Source organism: Erythrolamprus reginae, unplaced genomic scaffold, assembly GCF_031021105.1.
Source record: "Erythrolamprus reginae isolate rEryReg1 unplaced genomic scaffold, rEryReg1.hap1 H_18, whole genome shotgun sequence".
Lineage (NCBI taxonomy): Eukaryota > Metazoa > Chordata > Lepidosauria > Squamata > Dipsadidae > Erythrolamprus > Erythrolamprus reginae.
The window spans coordinates 303,709-326,944 of NW_027248471.1; the positions used below are offsets into that span (position 1 = coordinate 303,709).

Genomic DNA, 23,236 nt, shown 5'->3' on the forward strand with positions numbered 1-23,236 from the left:
AGATGCATTGAAGTTTTGTATTGATGATGAAAATAATTTTAAAGAATTGAAAATATGTTTTCATTATCATGCCCACCATGATCATTGGTTTGTATCATCAACCACCACCACCACCATCATCATCATTTTTTACAAATTTGATTTGTAGAAATTGTCCATGGTATAAATTCAAATGAAAAAAAAATCAAAAAAGATGGATTGAAAATAATATTTGATGAAAATATTATTATATGCATTTTTTGTTTCTGTAGCATATAGCCAGAGGCAGAACTAAAGAAGAAAAAAACCAGACATGGAATTATAGTCTGTTTGTGCTCTAAGCTTTACAGATACTTTCAAACAGCAGTTAAGTGCCATTATAAGTAAACTCTAATGTATGGCAATAATCAGGATGACAGGCATTTATTTTTTTTCAAATATAACTGTTAAAATAACAAGTTTTTAGCAAATGTAAAAAAGTTCAAATATATGAAATAGCTATAAATTTTTTATTTTTTTCCCTGTTTTATTCTTTTTATTCCCCAGAAACTATACTTAATTAAACCTTGAGAAATGAAAGCTTTGTCTAACCAAACATCCATGACAGAATTTCTGCTGTTGGAGTTCTCAGATATCCGTGGAATACAGATTTTGCAATTTATTGTGTTTCTGGTTTTTTATTTGGCTGCCATTTCAGGAAACCTCATCATTATTTCTGCAGTCATTCTTGATCGCCGACTACATGCTCCCATGTATTTCTTCCTCATGAATTTAGCTATAACTGATCTCGGAGCTGTTTCTGTCACCATACCCAAATCCATGTCAAATTCTCTCATGAACACCAGATTGATTTCATACATTGGTTGCATCTTTCAAGTGTCTCTCTTCCTCCTCTTTGCAGCTTCTGATTTTACTCTCCTGACAGTCATGGCTCATGACCGATATGTTGCTATCTGTAACCCACTTCGATATGAGATAATTATGAATAAAGGAGCCTGCATCCAGATGGCAGGCAGTGCATGGCTCAGTGGATTTCTTTATGCCATCTTGCACACTGGCATTACCTTTGCCATGACTTTCTGTTCCAATGAAGTTGACCAGTTTTTCTGTGAGCTTCCAGAGCTACTAAAAATCTCATGCTCTAATTTATATCAAGTTGAATATGTACTTCTTATTGTAAGTATTACCATATCATTTGGCTGCTTTCTCTTTATAGTTGTGACATACATGCAGATTTTCATAACAGTTTTTCGAATGCCATCATCAAAAGGAAGGCAAAAGGCCTTTTCTACATGCATTCCTCATCTCATTGTATTTTCGATGTTTCTATTCACTGCAATGTTTGTGTACTTGAGACCAATACCACATGTCTCCTCAGAAATCAATATAGTATTTGCTGTCATGTACTCAGTGATTCCACCCATGATGAACCCAGTGATCTACAGCATGAGGAATAAGGAAATAAAGCTTGCTGTATTCAAGCTTTTTAATTTAAATAACTTTCAAAAACTGATTTAAAAATAATGTTATAAAATTGATTTGTTATTCTATAAATATATTTTTCCATGGATAGTAAAGACTCTGTAAATACATATTGTTCTGCATTAGATCAACAAAGACATTACAGGTCAAATTTCCTGTTGTTTTTCCATGGATTTAGTAGGGCAGCGGTTGAAATAAACAAGACAGTTTGAATTTATTTCCTTATTTTATAATTTTGCATACTACTCTTAAAATTGTCCTAGACTATTGGCAGCACACTTATGTTACAATATAAATTTTGAAAGTAAAACCATTCCAACAACATTGGTAAAAGCATAACAGTAGACAATAAGCTAAAAAGTCTTCTCCATGTTGTTTTATTACAATTCATCACACAGTCAGAATAACGATTAGTCTATATTTGGCATTTTTATCCATCTATTGAATTCTTCTCTAGGGCATGGGATAGGCATTACTATTGTTATGATTTATCCTTTTTACACATACACAAACACACATCAAAATGGTAAATACTTAATACATCTGCTTCCTATTTCCCACCATAAGAACAATCCTGTTAAGTTATTTAATGCTCCAAGTGAAGTTGCAACATCCATTTTCTAGCATCAATTGTTTGGGCGTTAAAAAAATGTATCTATAATTAACCCAGAGATTGTGTATATTTATCCTTGAATTATTATTTTTAGTTCTGTTAACTATACACATGAAGATGATGATGATGATGATGATGATGATGATGATTGTCTTTTTGTTTGTATGTACACTCAGTGCTTCTGCACCAAAGACAAATTCTTTGTGCGTCTAATTATATTTGACTAAGTAAAATAAAAAATTAAGACCAACTACTCATTCTGTATGTTAAAGTTATCCATAATTTCCTATATAATTTGTATACCTTCCAGTCAAAACTCCTAATTAACTAAAGGAATAGAAGTTAATCCAAGTGAAAAGAGTGAAGAAACTGTTACAAATCAACATTGATAAAGTGGTATTCTGCTATAAATTGTATATTAAATGAAACACACTGAATTTGATCCAAACTATACCAGCATGGGATGATGATTTGTGACTGGGAGATGACAAAATTATGTTAATTATAAATACTCTATTAATCTTCAAATGTTTGAAATCTATATTAAAGATAATAGAGATAAATTTTTCTGAATTTCCCCCCCAAAATCACTGTAAATCTTCACTATTATCCACCAACTATTCCTTTCATTATTTCAATATACGGTAGACAATTTGAGGTCTATCAATTTTACTATCAATATGTATACAAATATAATGTGAATTTATTTAAATAATAAATTAGCTAATCTATTTATTGCTTCCTACCATTATTTATTATGAATTGCAGTTATACTTATTAGTTTCCTCAATATATAAACATTTTCCATAATGCCTCTTCAACCAACATAATCTGAAGAAATTGTGAAGAACTAGATACACTCTCCATTTTTAATGCATTTTAAATATATTGTTTTAACTATTAGAATTTATTTGTTTGTTTGTTTATTCAATTTTTTAATACTGCCCTTCTCCTTAAATGCTATTGTAGCAATTTCAAATGCAAACACAAGTAGTTTAATAGATACCACTTTAGTGGAAGTATTTCAGGTGCCTTTGGCATATAATGCTGGCCTCATGACCATATAAATTGTCTTTGAACAATTTACATTTAAATTTACATTTATTTGCATATTGTATTTGTTTGATTAATTTAACAGTTTGAGATTGGGAGACAAGGAGGTAAAATCAAATAATGTGAGAAAAAAAGATTTGAAATTTTCCTGTCTATAGCGTGTGTGTGTGTATGAGAGAGAGAGAGAGAGAGAGAGAGACAGACAGACAGACAGACAGATGGGCAGATAGACACAGACACAGAAACACACACACAGAAAGAGAGACAGAGACAAAGACACACAGCGACACAGACAAACACACACACATACACAGAGAGAGAGAGTATAGTGAATCACCCCGAGACATGGCTGCTGCAGTAACATGAACAGGAACCCACAGAAAAGAACAATAGCAACTCACTGACAGCTTATGTATACTTGACTCCAATCAATAGAAACCAAAACTTGTTCCCGCCAAATAGCACTTCCTGTTGTTGCCAAGGACATGACACCCCTTCCTCCTATGGGGCGCATGCGTAGTCCTTCAAGAACACCGATCTATGGCAAATATTATTTTATTATTTTATTATTTATTGGATTTGTATGCCGCCCCTCTCCTCAGGCTCGGGGCGGCTAACAACAGTGATAAAAAGCTGCATATAACAATCCAATACTAAACAACTAAAAAAAACCTTATTATAAAACCAAACATACATACAAACATACCATGCGTAAATTGTAAGGCCTAGGGGGAAAGAATATCTCAGTTACCCCATGTCTGAAGGCAGAGGTGGGTTTTAAGAAGCTTACGAAAGGCAAGGAGGGTGGGGATAATTCTAATCTCTGGGGGGAGTTAGTTCCAAAGGGCCGGGCCCGCCACAGAGAAGGCTCTTCCCCTGGATCCCGCCAAACGACATTGTTTAGTTGACGGGACCCAGAGAAGGCCCACTCTGTGAGACCTAAATGGTCGCTGGGATTCGTGCAGCAGAAGGCGGTCCATGAGATAATCTGGTCCAGTGCCATGAAGGGCTTTATAGGTCATAACCAACACTTTGAATTGTGACCAGAAACTGATCGGCAACCAAGGCAGACTGCGGAGTGCTGGTGTAACATGGGCATATTTGGGAAAGCCCATGACTGCTCTCGGAGGTATTCTGGTCCGATGACATGTAGGGCTTTATCGGTCATTACGAACATTTTGAATTGTGACCAGAAACTGATTGGGAGCCAGTGCAGGCCATGGAGTGTTGGAGAGACATGGGCAAATCTAGGTAGCCCTACGATAGGTCACGCGGCCGCATTCTGCATGATCTGAAGTTTCTGAACACTCTTCAAAGGTGTTTAGCAACTGCGTGTTCTCCGTTGGGCATCTTTGGGGATGATTGACAGGTTCTCTCCAAAGGTCATGGTGCCTTTAGGTCGATCTGACCATTTGGGGGGAAACCGTCTTTGGGTCCTGCCCATCTCTATCCCCTTGTAGGGGTTAGACGGCAAGACCTCCCACATGCAGCTGTATGGCTGGGATCCAGGTGAGGGCGGGGCCCTTCACCTGGATCTGAATGGAGCTACACCCAAAAGTTCCCCCGAAAGTTTTCCTGACGTCGTTTTCCGCCCCGGAAGTAATTGTTTGACCCTGTGGGTCCTTGTTAGGGTTTATTTAAATTTATACTAATTTAATGAATAAATTATGCAAATTTAATTAATAAAAATGACCCATTTTAAATCCAGCTCTTGTGTCCGTGTCATTACTCCGCCTCTGCTGCAAATCCATCCTAAGATAAAATACAGGAAATAGTATAAGGGCAGACTAGATGGACCATGAGGTCTTTTTCTGCCATCAATCTTCTATGTTTCTATGTTATCTACTACACATACTGTATGTGTATGTACACAGAGAGAGAGAGAGAGAAAGGGAGAAAGGGAGAGAGAAAGGGAGAGAGCGCTCTTCTAAAACTATACATTCAACCTTAGTTAGTGGATTTGGAAAAATACCACTCAGAGTCCACTTTCTGCCACACATTTAACCATAACTTCTGTACATTAGAACATTACACATGCCTTCAAATGTTCTTCCCTAACTTGCACATGACTGTAGGAACCTGGAAATGTAATGGATTGAGTAAAATGTGGTAAAACTCATTTAACAACACTCTTGCTTAGCAACCAAAATTTTGGGCTCAACTGTGGTCATAAGTCAAGGACTAGCTCTACCTTCTCCTGCATGTTTGAGACAATCTAATAATCCAAACAATCTAAGGTTTCCTTCTGCAATGCTGGTTTGGACTAGATGACCTCTGAGATATCTTCCAGCCCTAAATTGCTATGCTGTTTCAAAGTGTCTTCTGAAGCCACATCTAGTGGTAGGGTTTCTGATGCTTTTATCTTCTTCTTCTCTCTCTCTCCATTTCCTCTCTTCCTTACCTTCCTTTCTTTTCTCTTATTTCTCTTTCTCTTTTTCTCAGTCTCTTTCTTTCTTTCTCTGCTGAATTTTCAGATAGTTATATATTTAGATTTTTCATTACTAGTAAATTTGTATGGTAAATACATTGATCAACTTGCCAAATATAATTTAATGTACTTTAGGAGGCATAAGTGTAGGATTAAATACTTTGTTTTTATTATCAGTAGGGAGTAATGTGCGCACACAAAAATAATAAAGGATTAAATGAATGAGATAGTTTAATCAATGTATGTTTGTATTCTATTCTATATAATCTATTTACCATCAATTAAAAATGTTGATTCTTCTAATCAACTCTGTGTGACTCTTGAGACCACTAAATGTTAAAGGAACATTAATAAATATCCCTTTTACTTCTAGTATATTTTGTACTTGGTTCAGAAGGAGACAAAATTGCAGTTTGTATTTCTGAATATTATTTGGCAGGAGAAGATTTTAATCAATAATGTAAAAATGACAGAGTAAGTATTTTTCATTTGCCTTATTTTTTTTCTAATACTCTTTCATTCATAATTTCTTCCTTACCCTGTCAATTGTTAAATGTTGTCATGCTGAATCATCATAGTTAAAAACATACAGTAAGTCCTGGACTCATCAGAAATATCACAATCCCTTTTTCCCTCTGCCTTCTTCTCATTCACTTTACAGCTTTATAAAATTTAGCTTTTTGCAGAGTTGCAAATATTCTAATATGGTCTCCACATTTGGAGGATGCATTGAAGTTTTGTATTGATGATGAAAATAATTTTAAAGAATTGAAAATATGTTTTCATTATCTTGCCCACCATGATCATTGGTTTGTATCATCAACCACCACCACCACCATCATCATCATTTTTTACAAATTTGATTTGTAGAAATTGTCCATGGTATAAATTCAAATGAAAAAAAATCAAAAAAGATGGATTGAAAATAATATTTGATGAAAATATTATTATAACTGCATTTTTTGTTTCTGTAGCATATAGCCAGAGGCAGAACTAAAGAAGAAAAAAACCAGACATGGAATTATAGTCTGTTTGTGCTCTAAGCTTTACAGATACTTTCAAACAGCAGTTAAGTGCCATTATAAGTAAACTCTAATGTGTGGCAATAATCAGGATGACAGGCATTTATTTTTTTTCAAATATAACTGTTAAAATAACAAGTTTTTAGCAAATGTAAAAAAGTTCAAATACATGAAATAGTTATAATTTTTTTTTATTTTTCCCCCTGTTTTATTCTTTTTACTCTCCAGAAACTATACTTAATTTAACCTTGAGAAATGAAAGCTTTGTCTAACCAAACATCAATGACAGAATTTCTGCTGTTGGAGTTCTCAGATATCCGTGGAATTCAGATTTTGCAATTTGTTGTGTTTCTGGTTTTTTATTTGGCTGCCATTTCAGGAAACCTCATCATTATTTCTGCAGTCATTCTTGATCACCGACTACATACTCCCATGTATTTCTTCCTCATGAATTTAGCTATAACTGATCTCGGAGTTATTTCTGTCACCATACCCAAATCCATGTCAAATTCTCTCATGAACACCAGATTGATTTCATACATTGGTTGCATCTTTCAAGTGTGTCTCTTCCTCCTCTTTGCAGCTTCTGATTTTACTCTCCTCACAGTCATGGCTCATGACCGATATGTTGCTATCTCTAACCCACTTCGATATGAGATAATTATGAATAAAGGAGCCTGCATCCAGATGGCAGGCAGTGCATGGCTCAGTGGATTTCTTTATGCCATCTTGCACACTGGCACTACCTTTGCCATGACTTTCTGTTCCAATGTAGTTGACCAGTTTTTCTGTGAGCTTCCAGAGCTACTAAAAATCTCATGCTCTAATTTATATCAAGTTGAATATGTCCTTCTTATTCTAAGTGCTACCATAGCATTTGGCTGCTTTCTCTTTATAGTTGTGACATACATGCAGATTTTCATAACAGTTTTTCGAATGCCATCATCAAAAGGAAGGCAAAAGGCCTTTTCTACATGCATTCCTCATCTCATTGTAGTTTCAATGCTTCTATTCACTGGAATGCTTGTGTACTTGAGACCAATACCATATGTATCCACAGAAATCAATATGGTATTTGCTGTCATATACTCAGTGATTCCACCCATGATGAACCCAGTGATCTACAGCATGAGGAATAAGGAAATAAAGCTTGCTGTATTCAAGCTTCTTAATTTAAATAACTTTCAAAAACTGATTTAAAAATAATGTTATAAAATTGATTTGCTATTCTATAAATGTATTTTTCCATGGATAGTAAAGACTCTGTAAATACTTAGATATTGTTCTGCATTATATCAACAAAGTCATTACAGGTCAAATTTCCTGTTGTTTTTCCATGGATTTAGTAGGGCAGCGGTTGAAATAAACAAGACAGTTTGAATTTATTTCCTTATTTTATAATTTTTCATACTACTCTTAAAATTGTCCTAGACTATTTGCAGCACACTAATGTTACAATATAAATTTTGAAAGTAAAACCATTCCAATAACATTGGTAAAAGCATAACAGTAGACAATAAGCTAAAAAGTCTTCTCCATGTTGTTTTATTACAATTCATCACACAGTCAGAATAACGATTAGTCTATATTTGGCATTTTTATCCATCTATTGAATTCTTCTCTAGGGCATGGGATAGGCATTACTATTGTTATGATTTATCCTTTTTACACATACACAAATACATATCAAAATGGTAAACATACTTAATACATCTGCTTCCTATTTTCCACCATAGGAACAATCCTGTTAAGTTATTTAGTGCTCCAAGTTTAAGTTGCAACATTCTTTTTCTAGCATCAATTGTTTGGGCTTTAAAAATATGTATCTATAATTAACCCAGAGGTTGTGGTTGCTGTATATTTATCCTTGAATTATTATTTTTTGTTCTGTTAACTATACACATGATGATGATAATGATGATTGTCTTGTTGTTTTGTATGTACACTCAGTGCTTCTGCACTAAAGACAAATTATTTGTGTGTCTAATCTAATTTGACGAAGTAAAATAAAAAATTAAGACCAACTACTCATTCTGTATGTTAAAGTTATCCATAATTTCCTGTACAATTTGTATACCTTCCAGTCAAAGCTCCTAATTAATTAAAGGAATACAAGTTAATCCAAGTGAAAAGAGTGACGAAACTGTTACAAATCAACATTGATAAAGTGGTATTCTGCTATAAATTGTATATTAAAATGAAACGCACTGAATTTGATCCAAAACTATACCAGCATAGGATGATGATCTGTGACTGGGAGAGGACAAAATTATATGTTAATTATAAATACTCTATTAATCTTCAAATGTTTGAAATCTATATTAAAGATAATAGAGATAAAATTTTCTGAATTCCCCCCCCCCAAAATCACTGTAAATCTTATCCACCAACTATTCCTTTCATTATTTCAATATACGGTAGACAATTTGAGGTCTATCAACTTCACTATCAATATGTATACAAATATAATGTGAATTTATTTAAATAATAAATTAGCTAATCTATTTATTGCTTCCTACCATACATTTATTATGAATTGCAGTTATACCTATTAGTTTCCTCAATATATAAACATTTTCCATAATGCCTCTTCAACCAACATAATCTGAAGAAATTGTGAAGAACTAGATACACTCTCCATTTTTAATGCATTTTAAATATATTGTTTTAACTATTAGAATTTATTTGTCTGTCTGTCTGTTTGTTTGTTTGTTTGTTTGTTTGTTTGTTTGTTTATTCAATTTTTTAATACTGCCCTTCTCCTTAAATGCTATTGTAGCAATTTCAAATGCAAACACAAGTAGTTTAATAGATACCACTTTAGTGGAAGTATTTCAGGTGCCTTTGGCATATAATGCTGGCCTCATGACCATATAAATTGTCTTTGATCAATTTACATTTAAATTTACATTTATTTGCATATTGTATTTGTTTGATTAATTTAATAGTTTGAGATTGGGAGACAAGGAGGTAAAATCAAATAATGTGAGAAAAAAAGATTTGAAATTTTCCTGTCTATAGCGTGTGTATGTGTGTGTGTGTGTGTGAGAGAGAGAGAGACAGACAGACAGACAGACAGATGGGCAGATAGACACAGACACAGAAAGACACACACAGAAAGAGAGATAGAGAAAGAGACACAAAGCGACACAGACACACACACACACATACACAGAGAGAGAGAGTATAATGAATCACCCCGAGACATGGCTGCTGCAGTAACATGAACAGGAATCCAAAGAAAAGAACAATAGCAACTCACTGACAGCTTATATATATTTGAATCCAATCAATAGAAACCAAAACTTGTTCCCGCCAAATAGCACTTCCTGTTGTTGCCAAGGACAAGACACCCCTTCCTCCTATGGGGCGCATGCGTAGTCCTTCAAGAACGCCGATCTATGGCGAATATTATTTTATTATTATTTTATTATTTATTGGATTTGTATGCTGCCCCTCTCCACAGGCTCGGGGTGGCTAACAACAGTGATAAAAAGCTGCATATAACAATCCAATACTAAACAACTAAAAAAAAACTTATTATAAAACCAAACATACATACAAACATACCATGCGTAAATTGTAAGGCCTAGGGGGAAAGAATATCTCAGTTCCCCCATGCCTGAAGGCAGAGGTGGGTTTTAAGAAGCTTACGAAAGGCAAGGAGGGTGGGGGCAATTCTAATCTCTGGGGGGAGTTGGTTCCAAAGGGCCGGACCCGCCAGAGAGAAGGCTCTTCCCCTGGATCCCGCCAAACGACATTATTTAGTTGACGGGACCCGGAGAAGGCCCATTCTGTGAGACCTAAATGGTTGCTGGGATTCGTGCAGCAGAAGGCGGTCCATGAGATAATCTGGTCCGGTGCCATGAAGGGCTTTATAGATCATAACCAACACTTTGAATTGTGACCAGAAACTTGTTGGCTCTTTCTTTCTTTCTCTGCTGAATTTTCAGATAGTTATATATTTAGATTTTGCAGAAGAGACGGAGTAACGACACGGACACAAGAGCTGGATTTAAACTGGGTCATTTTTATTAACATAAATTAGCATAATTTAATTTAAATAAATTAGCATAACAACATAACTAACTATGACCCAAACAATGGACCTGCAGGGTCAAACAAATACTTCCGGGGCGGAAATGACGTAGCAATGAACATTCCTGGGCAACTTATGGGCGTAGCTCGATGCTAGTCCAGGTGAAGGACCCCTCCCTCACCTGAGACCCTGCCATGCACTTGCATGAGGGGGGTCCCGCTGGCTAACCCCTAACAGGGGACTTAAAGGTGCGGGACCCAAAGACAGGTTCCCCCCAACTGCTCAGGTCGCTTCCACCACAAGCTTGGAGAGAACCTGTCAATCACCTCCAAAGATGCCCAAGGGAGAACGCGCAGTTGCTAAACCACCACCCAGTTTTCCGCCCCTGACCTGCCTACCCTCATGACCAAAGGTAAGCCAATCAGTCTAAAAGGTGCAAGCACCCCCTAACTGCACATCCATCTCCCCAGTGTGGAATGGGCGAAAAAACGGCCCGGCTAAGGGGCAAAGCCGCAAAAAATTCCCCTAGGGGCGACCCATAATAGCACACTGCAAAATAGGGAGGGCGGGTGGGTGTCTGCTCACTAGCTGAGGTCCGGGTGAAAAGGCTGAGCCCAGGCCTGCAAGCCCTTAAATAGGGCTAGCAAGCCCCGCCCGGACACATGCTGGCCTGACTCTCGGCCGAAATCTCACCTCGCGAGACTTCAGCCAAGATGCAAGATGGCGGCCGCCAAGGGAGTCCGGTGTCTCCCCGACCCTTCGGCAATCGCCGCCAGCAGGGTGAGTCCACTGGCGCTATTGCAGAAGAGACGGAGTAACGACACGGACACAAGAGCTGGATTTAAACTGGGTCATTTTTATTAACATAAATTAGCATAATTTAATTTAAATAAATTAGCATAACAACATAACTAACTATGACCCAAACAATGGGTCAAACAAATACTTCCGGGGCGGAAATGACGTAGCAATAAACATTCCTGGGCAACTTATGGGCGTAGCTCGATGCTAGTCCAGGTGAGGAACCCCTCCCTCACCTGAGACCCTGCCATGCACTTGCATGAGGAGGGTCCCGCCGACTAACCCCTAACAGGGGACTTAAAGGTGCTGTGCCAGCTCATGCAGAGACCACTGCAGGTCCTGTAAGAAAATGGCGTTCCCCTGTTCTGACAGGTGAACGCCGTCGGCCCGGTAAAGCCATGGCCGATCTACAGTGATGAGGGGATGGGCCACTACAACCCCACCTAGTTCCCTGACTATCCGTACCAGGGCCTTATTTACTCTACGCCTGAGCCGGTGAATGGCCCTAAGGGAAATGGTGTCCCTCCACGTGATCCTCGGGAGGATCTCTGACCACACCACTTGCGTGTTGGGTCACACCGTGCGAAGCCACCGCAGGTCCTCGCTCGCCTGGATGATCAATGGTAGACCCCCAAGCAGGCACAGGTCATTGCCACCGAGGTGCAAGACCAGCCATCTGGTCACAGCAATGGGATGCCGCCCTCCCAGTCCAACCTGGGCGTGGCCCTGGGTAGCCGCCCACCCATTACCGCCGGGTGCAGCCGTGGGATGCTGCCCGCCCAGCAATGCCGGCAGGAGTCCCTCCCACCGGCCCATCCAAACAATCTTGACTCACCGTCCCAATGACAACTGGGTCCCGATGGTGCTTCTGGCTGCTGAGCGGCCGGCCCAAAATATCATGCTGTGGCCGCACAGCAGCGCCGTCGGTTTCGTATTGGCATGGGGACCTGGAAGAGGACACAGAGAGGTTACCTAGCCTAAGCCCTGCCCAGAATCCTCAGCGGGCCTAACATAACCCAAATATGCCGCTGACCGCCAGTGGTCAATCTCCCGAATCCGTTGGGCCAGGAAACCTGAAAGTGCCGTGCTAGTGGCGGCGCTGATACGGAACTAATGCGTTCCGTAGCCGGCGGGGTCCATGCCTACCTGAGCCATTGTCTTGGACACTAACGCCCAGAATTGATAACGGGTCAGAGGGATACCGTCCTGATATTTAAAAAGGTACCCTTTCCCCGACCCCCTCAAGCTACAAAAATGCTGTAAAGCAGCCACTGGGCACACGGACTGGTCGGTGGCCGCACTAAACTCTATTCTAACCCCTCTGTGCAACTGATCTGCTTGGAATGTCTCACCAAAAGGGAGACAACCCCTGCCTAAAGGCTAGATCAGTGAACTGGAAGGCACGGACCGACGTGTCAGCCTGAGAGGAGGCCATGGCCTCGCTGACCCTTAGGGCCCCAAAAAACATGACACAAGTCGCTGCCCTAAAAAGACGGGCCTCGTACAGAGAGGCACACAGACTCTCCAAGGCCTGATTAATCAGGGAGAGCTGCTGGACCATCAGGGCCTGACGAGTGTCAGAAGGGGTCCCCTGTCGCTCCCTCACCCAGCCTTCCAGCATCTTCCGAATGCGGAAGTCACCAGAAAAATCACTAACACCCCCCCCCCGCCTTGGACAGAAAGGCGAGGCCGGCTAACCTGGACCTAATAGTCCTAACTGAAAGGCCACCCTGCCTAAGCTGGACACAAAATTCTTCCAGGTGCTCCACTGGGGCAGGCCAACTATGGGGATAACCCCTACCCTGCCTAAAATCCCCAAACTCCTTACCTGCACGCTGGTAAGCCCGCAGGGTGCCCGGTGCTACAGAGAGGGCGATAGCCCTGGAGGCCTCATCTCTCCACTGCTCGGGAGCCCGCCCAGGCTCCAAAGGTGGCTGGGGAATGCCTCTGGTGACTCTCGGGCCCACGGGGCCAGGGTCCAAAACCTGGACAACTGACCATGGGACAAGGCATCAGCAACCCCGTTATCTAACCCAGGGACATGCCTAGCCAAAAACAATGTGTTTAGGGACAAGGACCTGCGCACAAAATGGCGGACAAGCAGCATGACTCTGTCCAAAAGAAGCTTGTGCCTCCAAAAAGACAGCCCATTAAATCGGTCTAAAAACTCCTGCCACACGCAGAGGTCAGCCCTGACCCCTGCACATAAGCGGGTACGATGATGGGGCAAACGGAGCCCCTTCATCGCAGTATACAACCTGCTAGAAAAAGCCCTGCCCGGCACCACGACCCGGCAGGCAAAATTAAGTATCCCAGCTAATTCCTGGAGCTGACGAAGAGTGACCTTCCTGCAGCCCAGAACCGCATCAAGCTTACCCCTGATTTTAGTCAACTTATACAGGGGCAATCTAGAAGATTGCTCCTCTGAGTCCAATTCAATACCGAGGAAGGTAATCTTGGTGGCGGGGCCTTCGGTCTTCTCAGGGGCTAAAGGCACCCCCAACTGAGCGCAAAGGGCTTCGAAGTCCCGCATTAAAGCAAAGCATTGCTCCAAATGCGCAGGCCTCACCATCAAGAAATAATCAAGGTAGTGAACGACCGAGCCCAGACCACTGCGCCTCCTGAGCGCCCACTCCAAGAAGGTGCTAAAGCTCTCAAAAAGAGAGCATGAGACAGAGCAACCCATGGGTAAAGCCCTGTCTACATAAAAACCACCTTCGAAATGGAAGCCCAACAGCTCGAAGTCATCTGGGTGTATGGGGAGGAGCCGGAATGCCGACTTAATGTCGCATTTACCCATAAGGGCTCCAACCCCACACTTCCTAACCATGGCCATGGCCGCATCAAAGGATGTGTACCAGACTGAACAAAGTTCGTCAGGAATAAAATCATTCACTGACTCCCCTTTAGGAAAAGACAGGTGGTGAATCAACCTAAATTCACCACTCGCCTTTTTGGGGACCACCCCCAATGGGGACACTATAAGATTCAGGAAGGGCGGCTCCGGGAAAGGCCCAAGAACCCTGCCCTCGACCACCTCCTTCCGAATCTTTTCCCTAATGATGTCTTCATGTCCCACAACCGATCTAAGGTTGTCGGACATGAAGGCCTTCCTAACCCCCATGTAAGGGATCCTGAATCCCTTGGAAAAACCTAGCAAGAGAGCAGCTGCTTTCGAGCGAGGGTGGTAGTCAATCAACCAACCCTCAAGTGCTTTTAAATTAATTGGGCTGGGCCCCTTTTCCCCCAGTAGGTGGGGTAGGTTTAGCTGGACCCCCACCCTTCTTTTCCGCCCCCCTTCCTGGGGCGGGGGCACACGTAAGAGGCATGAGTCCCCCCACAATTCCCACATGCATGTTTGTACTTGCAAAAGGGATGAAAACACGCCCCTTTTGCAGCAAACTCATGGCACGCAGGGGAGGCTCCCTTCCCCGCTCCCCCATAGCCGCCTTGGCTGGTGTGGAAGCCACGGGCTCCTCCTCCATAAAATGACCACTATCGGTCCTGTCACACCCTTCCTTGCTGGACATATGCGTGGCCTGGAACCATAGGTCCGGCACCACCATATCCCATGGCAGGGAGGAGTCGAGAGCTATCAGCATCCTAAAACCTTTGTCGTAATGCCGCCAGATAGTCCCTTTATACTCAAAATGAGCCCTAGCAATTAGGTCGATATATTTGAGCATGGAAGCAGCCCTAGCTGGCTGCCTTTGAATCACTATTGAAGCATAAGTCAGGAAAGCGTACAGCCATGAGCTGAAACACTTGGTGACTTTGGTCTTTTTAGGCTTTTCCCCGGGCACTACATCCTTGTCCTGCTTGGGGATCTCTCTGTTCAATATGGAGAAGAGGTCCACGTACTCCCCTTTCCAAATCGCCTCCTTCACCGACGGATGGAGGTGGTACCCCAGGGGAGTGGCTGGCAGCCCACATGGGATGGCCCCAGCCTTGATGCTGGCGAACGGGTCCCACACGGTGGAGGCCCCTGCACCCAACACCCCTAGCCCCGGTGGGTACACCAAAGGGGGCGGAGGCATAAATAGCGGGTGCTGGAGGGGTCCAACCCCCCGCCCCAGTCGCCCAGGGCCCCAGTGGAAAAGCCACCCCAGGAGGAGGCGCCACCGCTGGCGGAGCCAGCGAGGACCAAACCTGACCACATGTGCCCGAAGGGGACCCCAGAAAACTAGCGCCACTCTCCAAACCAGGCGGGTTAAACCCCGGACTGGGCAAGGAGAGGAGCGATGTGGAGGACAAATGTGGTGCAGCCTCACCTGTCCCATACGGGGTTGACGACATCCACGGGAGGCCCCTCCGTGCAGCGCCCTGCAACGCCGCCATCTGCCCCGACTGGGCCATCTGCCCCGACTGGACCATCTGCCCCGACTGGGCCACCTGCCCGGTCTGGGCCATCTGCCCGGTCTGGGCCATCTGTCCGGCCTGGGTGACCTCCTCCTCCAGATCTCTTCCCCAGGCCACCGATGCAGGCAGGGGGGGCACGCCCGGGCCCGATCCGGACCGCCACCACTCCAGTTCATCGAACCTTTCCAGGACCCTGGCCCAAGAAAGGGAGGAAGAAACATCATGGTGAGGGGCTGGAGGCATAAACCCCACCCCCCCCCTCCGGTGGGACCACCCCAGGGGACCCCTCCAGTTAGCCCGAGCCCGGGGTGAAGGCCTCAACGCCCTCCTAGGCCACCCTGTTGGTTGGGCCGGAGGCGCGCTGGGCAGCAAGGCCCGACGCCAAGCACCCAGGCCTTACCAGGGGAGGCCCAGCGGCAGGCCAACCCCCCCAGCGGTGGCAGAGAGGCCCAGCTGCTCCACCCATGGGCACCCCCCAATGCAAACTAAGGGCGGCCACCAGCCGATGCCAGCGCCGCCAGCAAAAATCGCCGCGTCAAAAACTCTCTCCGCCGACCACAGGGCCACAAAATGGCGACCGGAGACACGAGGCCACCTAAAATGGCCGCCGAGAGCAGACACCCAGCCGAGTGTCTGCTCACTAGCTGAGGTCTGGGCGAAAAGGCTAAGCCCGGGCCTACAAGCCCTTAAATAGGGCCAGCAAGCCCCGCCCGGCCACGTCAGCAGTCAGGCCATGCTGGCCTGACTCTCGGCCGAAATCTCGCCTCGCGAGACTTCGGCCGAGATCCAAGATGGCAGCCGCCAAGGGAGTCCGGTGTCTCCCCAACCCTTCGGTAAACGCCGCCAGCGGGGTGATTCCGCTGGCACTATTTCATTACTAGTAAATTTGTATGGTAAATACATTGATCAACTTGCCAAATATAATTTAATGTACTTTAGAAGGCATAAGTGTAGGGCTAAATACTTTGTTTTTATTATCAGTAGGGAGTAATGTGCACAAACAAAAATAATAAACGATTAAATGAATGAGATAGTTTAATCAATGTATATTTATATTGTATTCTATATAATCTATTTAACATCAATTAAAAATGTTGATTCTTTTAATCAACACTGTGTGACTCTTGAGACCACTAAATGTTAAAGGAACATTAATAAATATCCCTTTTACTTCTAGTATGTTTTGTACCTGGCTCAGAAGGAGACAAAATTGCAGTTTGTATTTCTGAATATTATTTGGCAGGAGAAGATATTAATCAATAATGTAAAAATGACAGAGTAAGTATTTTTCATTTGCCTTATTTTTTTCTAATACTCTTTCATTCATAATTTCTTCCTTACCCTGTCAATTGTTAAATGTTATTATGCTGAATAATCATAGTTAAAAACATACAGTAAGTCCTGAACTCATCAGAAATATCACAATCCCTTTTTCCCTCTGCCTTCTCATTCATTTTACACCTTTATAAAATTTAGCTTTTTGCAGAGTTGCAAATATTCTAATATGGTCTCCACATTTGGAAGATGCATTGAAGTTTTGTATTGATGATGAAAATAATTTTAAAGAATTGAAAATATTTTTTTATTATCTTACCCACCATGATCATTGGTTTGTATCATCAACCACCACCACCACCACCATCATCATCATCATTCTTTACAAATTTGATTTGTAGAAATTGTCCATGGTATAAATTCAAATGAAAGAAATAAAAAAAAGATGGATTGAAAATAATATTTGATGAAAATATTATTTTAACTGCATTTTTTTGTTTCTGTAGCATATAGCCAGAGGCAGAACTAAACAAGAAAAAAAACCAGACATGGAATTATAGTCTGTTTGTGCTCTAAGCTTTACAGATACTTTCAAACAGCAGTTAAGTGCCATTATAAGTAAACTCTAATGTATGGCAATAATCAGGATGACAGGCATTTATTTTTTTCAAATATAACTGTTAAAATAACAAGTTTTTAGCAAATGTAAAAAAGTTCAAATATATGAAATAGCTATAAATTTTTTATTTTTTTCCTGTTTTATTCTTTTCACTCCCCAGAAACTATACTTAATTAAACCTTGAGAAATGAATGCTTTGTCTAACCAAACATCCATGACAGAATTTCTGCTGTTGGAGTTCTCAGATATCCGTGGAATACAGATTTTGCAATTTGTTGTGTTTCTGGTTTTTTATTTGGCTGCCATTTCAGGAAACCTCATCATTATTTCTGCAGTCATTCTTGATCGCCGACTACATACTCCCATGTATTTCTTCCTCATGAATTTAGCTATAACTGATCTCGGAGCTGTTTCTGTCACCATACCCAAATCCATGTCAAATTCTCTCATGAACACCAGATTGATTTCATACATTGGTTGCATCTTTCAAGTGTCTCTCTTCCTCCTCTTTGCAGCTTCTGATTTTACTCTCCTCACAGTCATGGCTCATGACCGATATGTTGCTATCTCTAACCCACTTCGATATGAGATAATTATGAATAAAGGAGCCTGCATCCAGATGGCAGGCAGTGCATGGCTCGGTGGATTTCTTTATGCCATCTTGCACACTGGCATTACCTTTGCCATGACTTTCTGTTCCAATGAAGTTGACCAGTTTTTCTGTGAGCTTCCAGAGCTACTAAAAATCTCATGCTCTAATTTATATCAAGTTGAATATGTCCTTCTTATTGTAAGTGTTACCATAGCATTTGGCTGCTTTCTCTTTATAGTTGTGACATACATGCAGATTTTCATAACAGTTTTTCGAATGCCATCATCAAAAGGAAGACAAAAGGCCTTTTCTACATGCATTCCTCATCTCATTGTATTTTCGATGTTTCTATTCACTGGAATGTTTGTGAACTTGAGACCAATACCACATATCTCCTCAGAAATCAATATGGTATTTGCTGTCATATACTCAGTGATTCCACCCATGATGAACCCAGTGGTCTACAGCATGAGGAATAAGGAAATAAAGCTTGCTGTATTCAAGCTTTTTAATTTAAATAACTTTCAAAAACTGATTTTAAAATAATGTTATAAAATTGATTTGTTATTCTATAAATGTATTTTTCCATGGATAGTAAAGACTCTGTAAATACTTAGATATTGTTCTGCATTATATCAACAAAGACATTACAGGTCAAATTTCCTGTTGTTTTTCCATGGATTTAGTAGGTTGAAATAAACAAGACAGTTTGAATTTATTTCCTTATTTTATAATTTTGCATACTACTCTTAAAATTGTCCTAGACTATTTGAAGCACACTAATGTTACAATATAAATCTTGAAAGTAAAACAATTCCAATAACATTGGTAAAAGCATAACAGTAGACAATAAGCTAAAAAGTCTTCTCCATGTTGTTTTATTACAATTCATCACACAGTCAGAATAACGATTAGTCTATATTTGGCATTTTTATCCATTTATTGAATTCTTCTCTAGGGCATGGGATAGGCATTACTATTGTTATGATTTATCCTTTTTACACATACACAAACACACATCAAAATGGTAAATACTTAATACATCTGCTTCCTATTTCCCACCATAAGAACAATCCTGTTAAGTTATTTAGTGCTCCAAGTGAAGTTGCAACATTCATTTTCTAGCATCAGTTGTTTGGGCTTTAAAAATATGTGTCTATAATTAACCCAGAGATTGTGGTTGCTGTATATTTGTCCTTGAATTATTATTTTTAGTTCTGTTAACTATACACATGATGATGATGATAATGATGATGATGATGATGATGATGATGATGATTGTCTTTTTGTTTTGTATGTACACTCAGTGCTTCTGCACTAAAGAGAAATTCTTTGTGTGTCTAATCTGATTTGACTAAGTAAAATAAAAAATTAAGACCAACTACTCATTCTGTATGTTAAAGTTATCCATAATTTCCTGTACAATTTGCATACCTTCCAGTCAAAACTCCTAATTAATTAAAGGAATAGAAGTTAATCCATGTGAAAAGAGTGAAGAAACTGTTACAAATCAACATTGATAAAGTGGTATTCTGCTATAAATTGTATATTAAATGAAACGCACTGAATTTGATCCAAACTATATCAGCATGGTATGATGATTTGTGACTGGGAGATGACAAAATTATTTGTTAATTATAAATACTCTATTAATCTTCAAATGTTTGAAATCTATATTAAAGATAATAGAGATAAAATTTTCTGATTTTTTTCCCCAAAATCACTGTAAATCTTCACTATTATCCACCAACTATTCCTTTCATTATTTCAATATATGGTAGACAATTTGAGGTCTATCAACTTCACTATCAATATGTATACAAATATAATGTGAATTTATTTAAATAATAAATTAGCTAATCTATTTATTGCTTCCTACCATTCATTTATTATGAATTGCAGTTATACTTATTAGTTTCCTCAATACTGTATATAGTTTCCTCCGAGTCTGTGGAGAGGGGTGCCATACAAATCTAAATAATAAATAAATAAATTAAATAAATAAATATAAACATTTTCCATAATGCTTCTTCAACCAACAGAATCTGAAAAAATTGTGAAGAACTAGATACACTCTCCATTTTAATGCATTTTAAATCTATTGTATTTCAGGTGCCTTTGGCATATAATGCTGGCCTCCTGACCATATAAATTGTCTTTGATCAATTTACATTTAAATTTACATTTATTTGCATATTGTATTTGTTTGATTAATTTAATAGTTTGAGATTGGGAGAAAAGGAGGTAAAATCAAATAATGTGAGAAAAAAAGATTTGAAATTTTCCTGTCTATAGCGTGTGTGTGGTGGGTGTGTGTGTGTGAGAGAGAGAGAGAGAGACAGACAGACAGACAGACAGATGGGCAGACAGACGCAGACACAGAAACACACACAGAGAAAGAGAGACAGAGACAGAGACACACAGCGACACAGACACACACACACATACAGAGAGAGAGTATAGTGAATCACCCCGAGACATGGCTGCTGCAGTAACACGAACAGGAACCCACAGAAAAGAACATTAGCAACTCACTGACATCTTATATATATTTGAATCCAATCAATAGAAACCAAAACTTGTTCCCGCCAAATAGCACTTCCTGTTGTTGCCAAGGACATGACACCCCTTCCTCCTATGGGGCGCATGCGTAGTCCTTCAAGAACGCCGATCTATGGCGAATATTATTTTATTATTATTTTATTATTTATTGGATTTGTATGCTGCCCCTCTCCGCAGGCTCGGGGCGGCTAACAACAGTGATAAAAAGCAGCATGTAACAATCCAATACTAAACAACTAAAAAATGCCTTATTATAAAATCAAACATACATGCTAACATACCATGCATAAATTGTAAGGCCTAGGGGGAAAGAATATCTCAGTTTCCCCATGCCTGATGGCAAAGGTGGGTTTTAAGAAGCTTACGAAAGGCAAGGAGGGTGGGGGCAATTCTAATCTCTGGGGGGAGTTGGTTCCAAAGGGGCCACCACAGAGAAGGCTCTTCCCCTGGATCTCGCCAAATGACATTGTTTAGTTGACGGGGCCTGGAGAAGGCCCACTCTGTGGGACCAAACTGGTCGCTGGGATTCGTGCTGCAGAAGGCGGTCCATGAGATAATCTGGTCTGGTGCCATGAAGGGCTTTATAGGTAATAACCAACACTTTGAATTGGACAAGAAACTGATCAGCAACCAATGCAGACTGCAGAGTGTTGGTGTAACATGGGCATATTTGGGAAAACCCATGACTGCTCTCGGAGGTATTCTGGTCCGATGACATGTAGGGCTTTATAGGTCATTACCAACATTTTGAATTGTGACCAGAAACTGTTTGGGAGCCAGTGCAGACCATGGAGTTTTGGAGAGACATGGGCAAATCTAGGTAGCCGTACGATAGCTCATGTGACCGCATTCTGCATGATCTGAAGTTTCTTAACACTCTTCACAGTTAGCCCCATGTAGAGAGCATTGCAGAAGTTGAACCTGGAGGTGATGAGGACATGAGTGACTGTGAGGAGTGACTCCCGGTCCAAATAGGGCCGCAAATAGGTACATCAGGTGAACTTGGGCAAATGCCCTCCTCGCTACTGCTGAATGATGGTTCTCTAATGTTAGCTGTAGATAGAGGAGGATGCCCAAGTTGCGGACCCTCTCTGAGGGGGGTCAATAATTCCCCCCCCCCAGGGTAAAGGATGGACAGATGGAATTGTCCTTGGGAGGTAAAACCCACAGCCACTCCGTCTTGTCTGGGCTGAGTTTGAGCCTGTTGACATCCATCCATACCCCAGCAGCCTTCAGGCACTTGCACATCACTTGTACTGCTTCTCTGACTGGACATGGAGTGGAGATGTACAACTGGATATCATCAACATACTGATGATCCCTCACCCCATGTCCTTGGATGATCTCACCCATAGGTTTCATGTAGATATTAAATAGCAGGTGGGAGAGAACTGACCCCTGAGGCACCCCACAGGGGAGACACCTAGAGGTCGATCTCTGACCCCCCATTAACACCAACTGCGACCGACCGGAGAGGTAGGAGGAGAACCACTGCAGAACAGTGCCTCCCACTCCCAGCCCCTCCAGCCGGTGCAAAAGGATACCATGATCAATGGTATTGAAAGCTGCTGAGAGGTCAAAAATCACCAGGACAGAGGATAAACCCATGTCCCGGGCCCACTAGAGATCATCCATCAGCACGACCAAATCAGTTTCCGTGCTGTAGCTGGGCCTGAATCCAGACTGCTGAAGGCCTAGATAATTGGCTTCTTCCAAGGACTGCTGGAGCTGGAGTGCCACCAACTTAATAATAATAATAATTTAATAATAATTTATTAGATCTGTATGCCATCCCTCTCCGAAGACTCAGGGCACTTTCTCCGTGAATGGAAGGTTGGAAAATGGACGATAGTTATTAAGTACGGCTGGGTCCAGGGTAGGCTCCTTGAGGAGGGGGCACACAAATTCCCCCTTGTAGGGAGCCAGGAAGGACCCCCTCCCCAAAGAAGTGTTGACAATCTCCTGGACCCAGCTCCATGTTACCTCTCTGCTGGCCAAAACTGGCCAAGAGGGACACAGATCCAGTAAACAGGTGGTGGACCTCACAGCTCCAATGGCCTTGTCCACTTCATCAGGTGTCACCAGGTCAAACTCCTCCCAAACAGATGGACAAGGTCAGGCCCCAGGCACCTTGACTGACTTGTTGTCAGCTGACTCTCCTATCCATTCGGAGTCAAGGTCCATCTAGATCCAAGTGATTTTATCAGCGAAAAATGTATTAAAATCCTCGGCACTACTCTGCAATGGCTCCCCAAAGGCTCCCCTGATTAAGAAGGGAGTGGGTCATTCTAAACAGAGCAGCTGGGTGAGATTCCACTGATGCAATCAAGTTGGCATGATATGCGCATCTTGCCGCCTTGAGCGCCACTTTGTAAGTCTTACAAGTGTTCGATCAGACTCAGACTTACTTTT

The 23,236-nt window shown here is 41.4% G+C and overlaps 3 protein-coding genes across 3 annotated transcripts; all 3 read left to right on the forward strand.

Moving 5' to 3' along the window:
• Positions 1–552: 552 nt before the first annotated feature.
• Positions 553–1,497, forward strand: LOC139155412 (olfactory receptor 14I1-like). The gene has a single exon (XM_070730541.1). The coding sequence runs from the start codon at positions 553–555 to the stop codon at positions 1,495–1,497; it is 945 nt and encodes a 314-aa protein (XP_070586642.1).
• A 5,335-nt stretch (positions 1,498–6,832) lies between these two features.
• On the forward strand, positions 6,833–7,777 carry LOC139155413 (olfactory receptor 14I1-like). Its single transcript, XM_070730542.1, has one exon. It carries the CDS (start codon positions 6,833–6,835, stop codon positions 7,775–7,777), a length of 945 nt encoding a protein of 314 aa, XP_070586643.1.
• Positions 7,778–17,857: 10,080 nt separating this feature from the next.
• On the forward strand, positions 17,858–18,808 carry LOC139155414 (olfactory receptor 14I1-like). The gene has a single exon (XM_070730543.1). The coding sequence runs from the start codon at positions 17,858–17,860 to the stop codon at positions 18,806–18,808; it is 951 nt and encodes a 316-aa protein (XP_070586644.1).
• Positions 18,809–23,236: the final 4,428 nt, after the last annotated feature.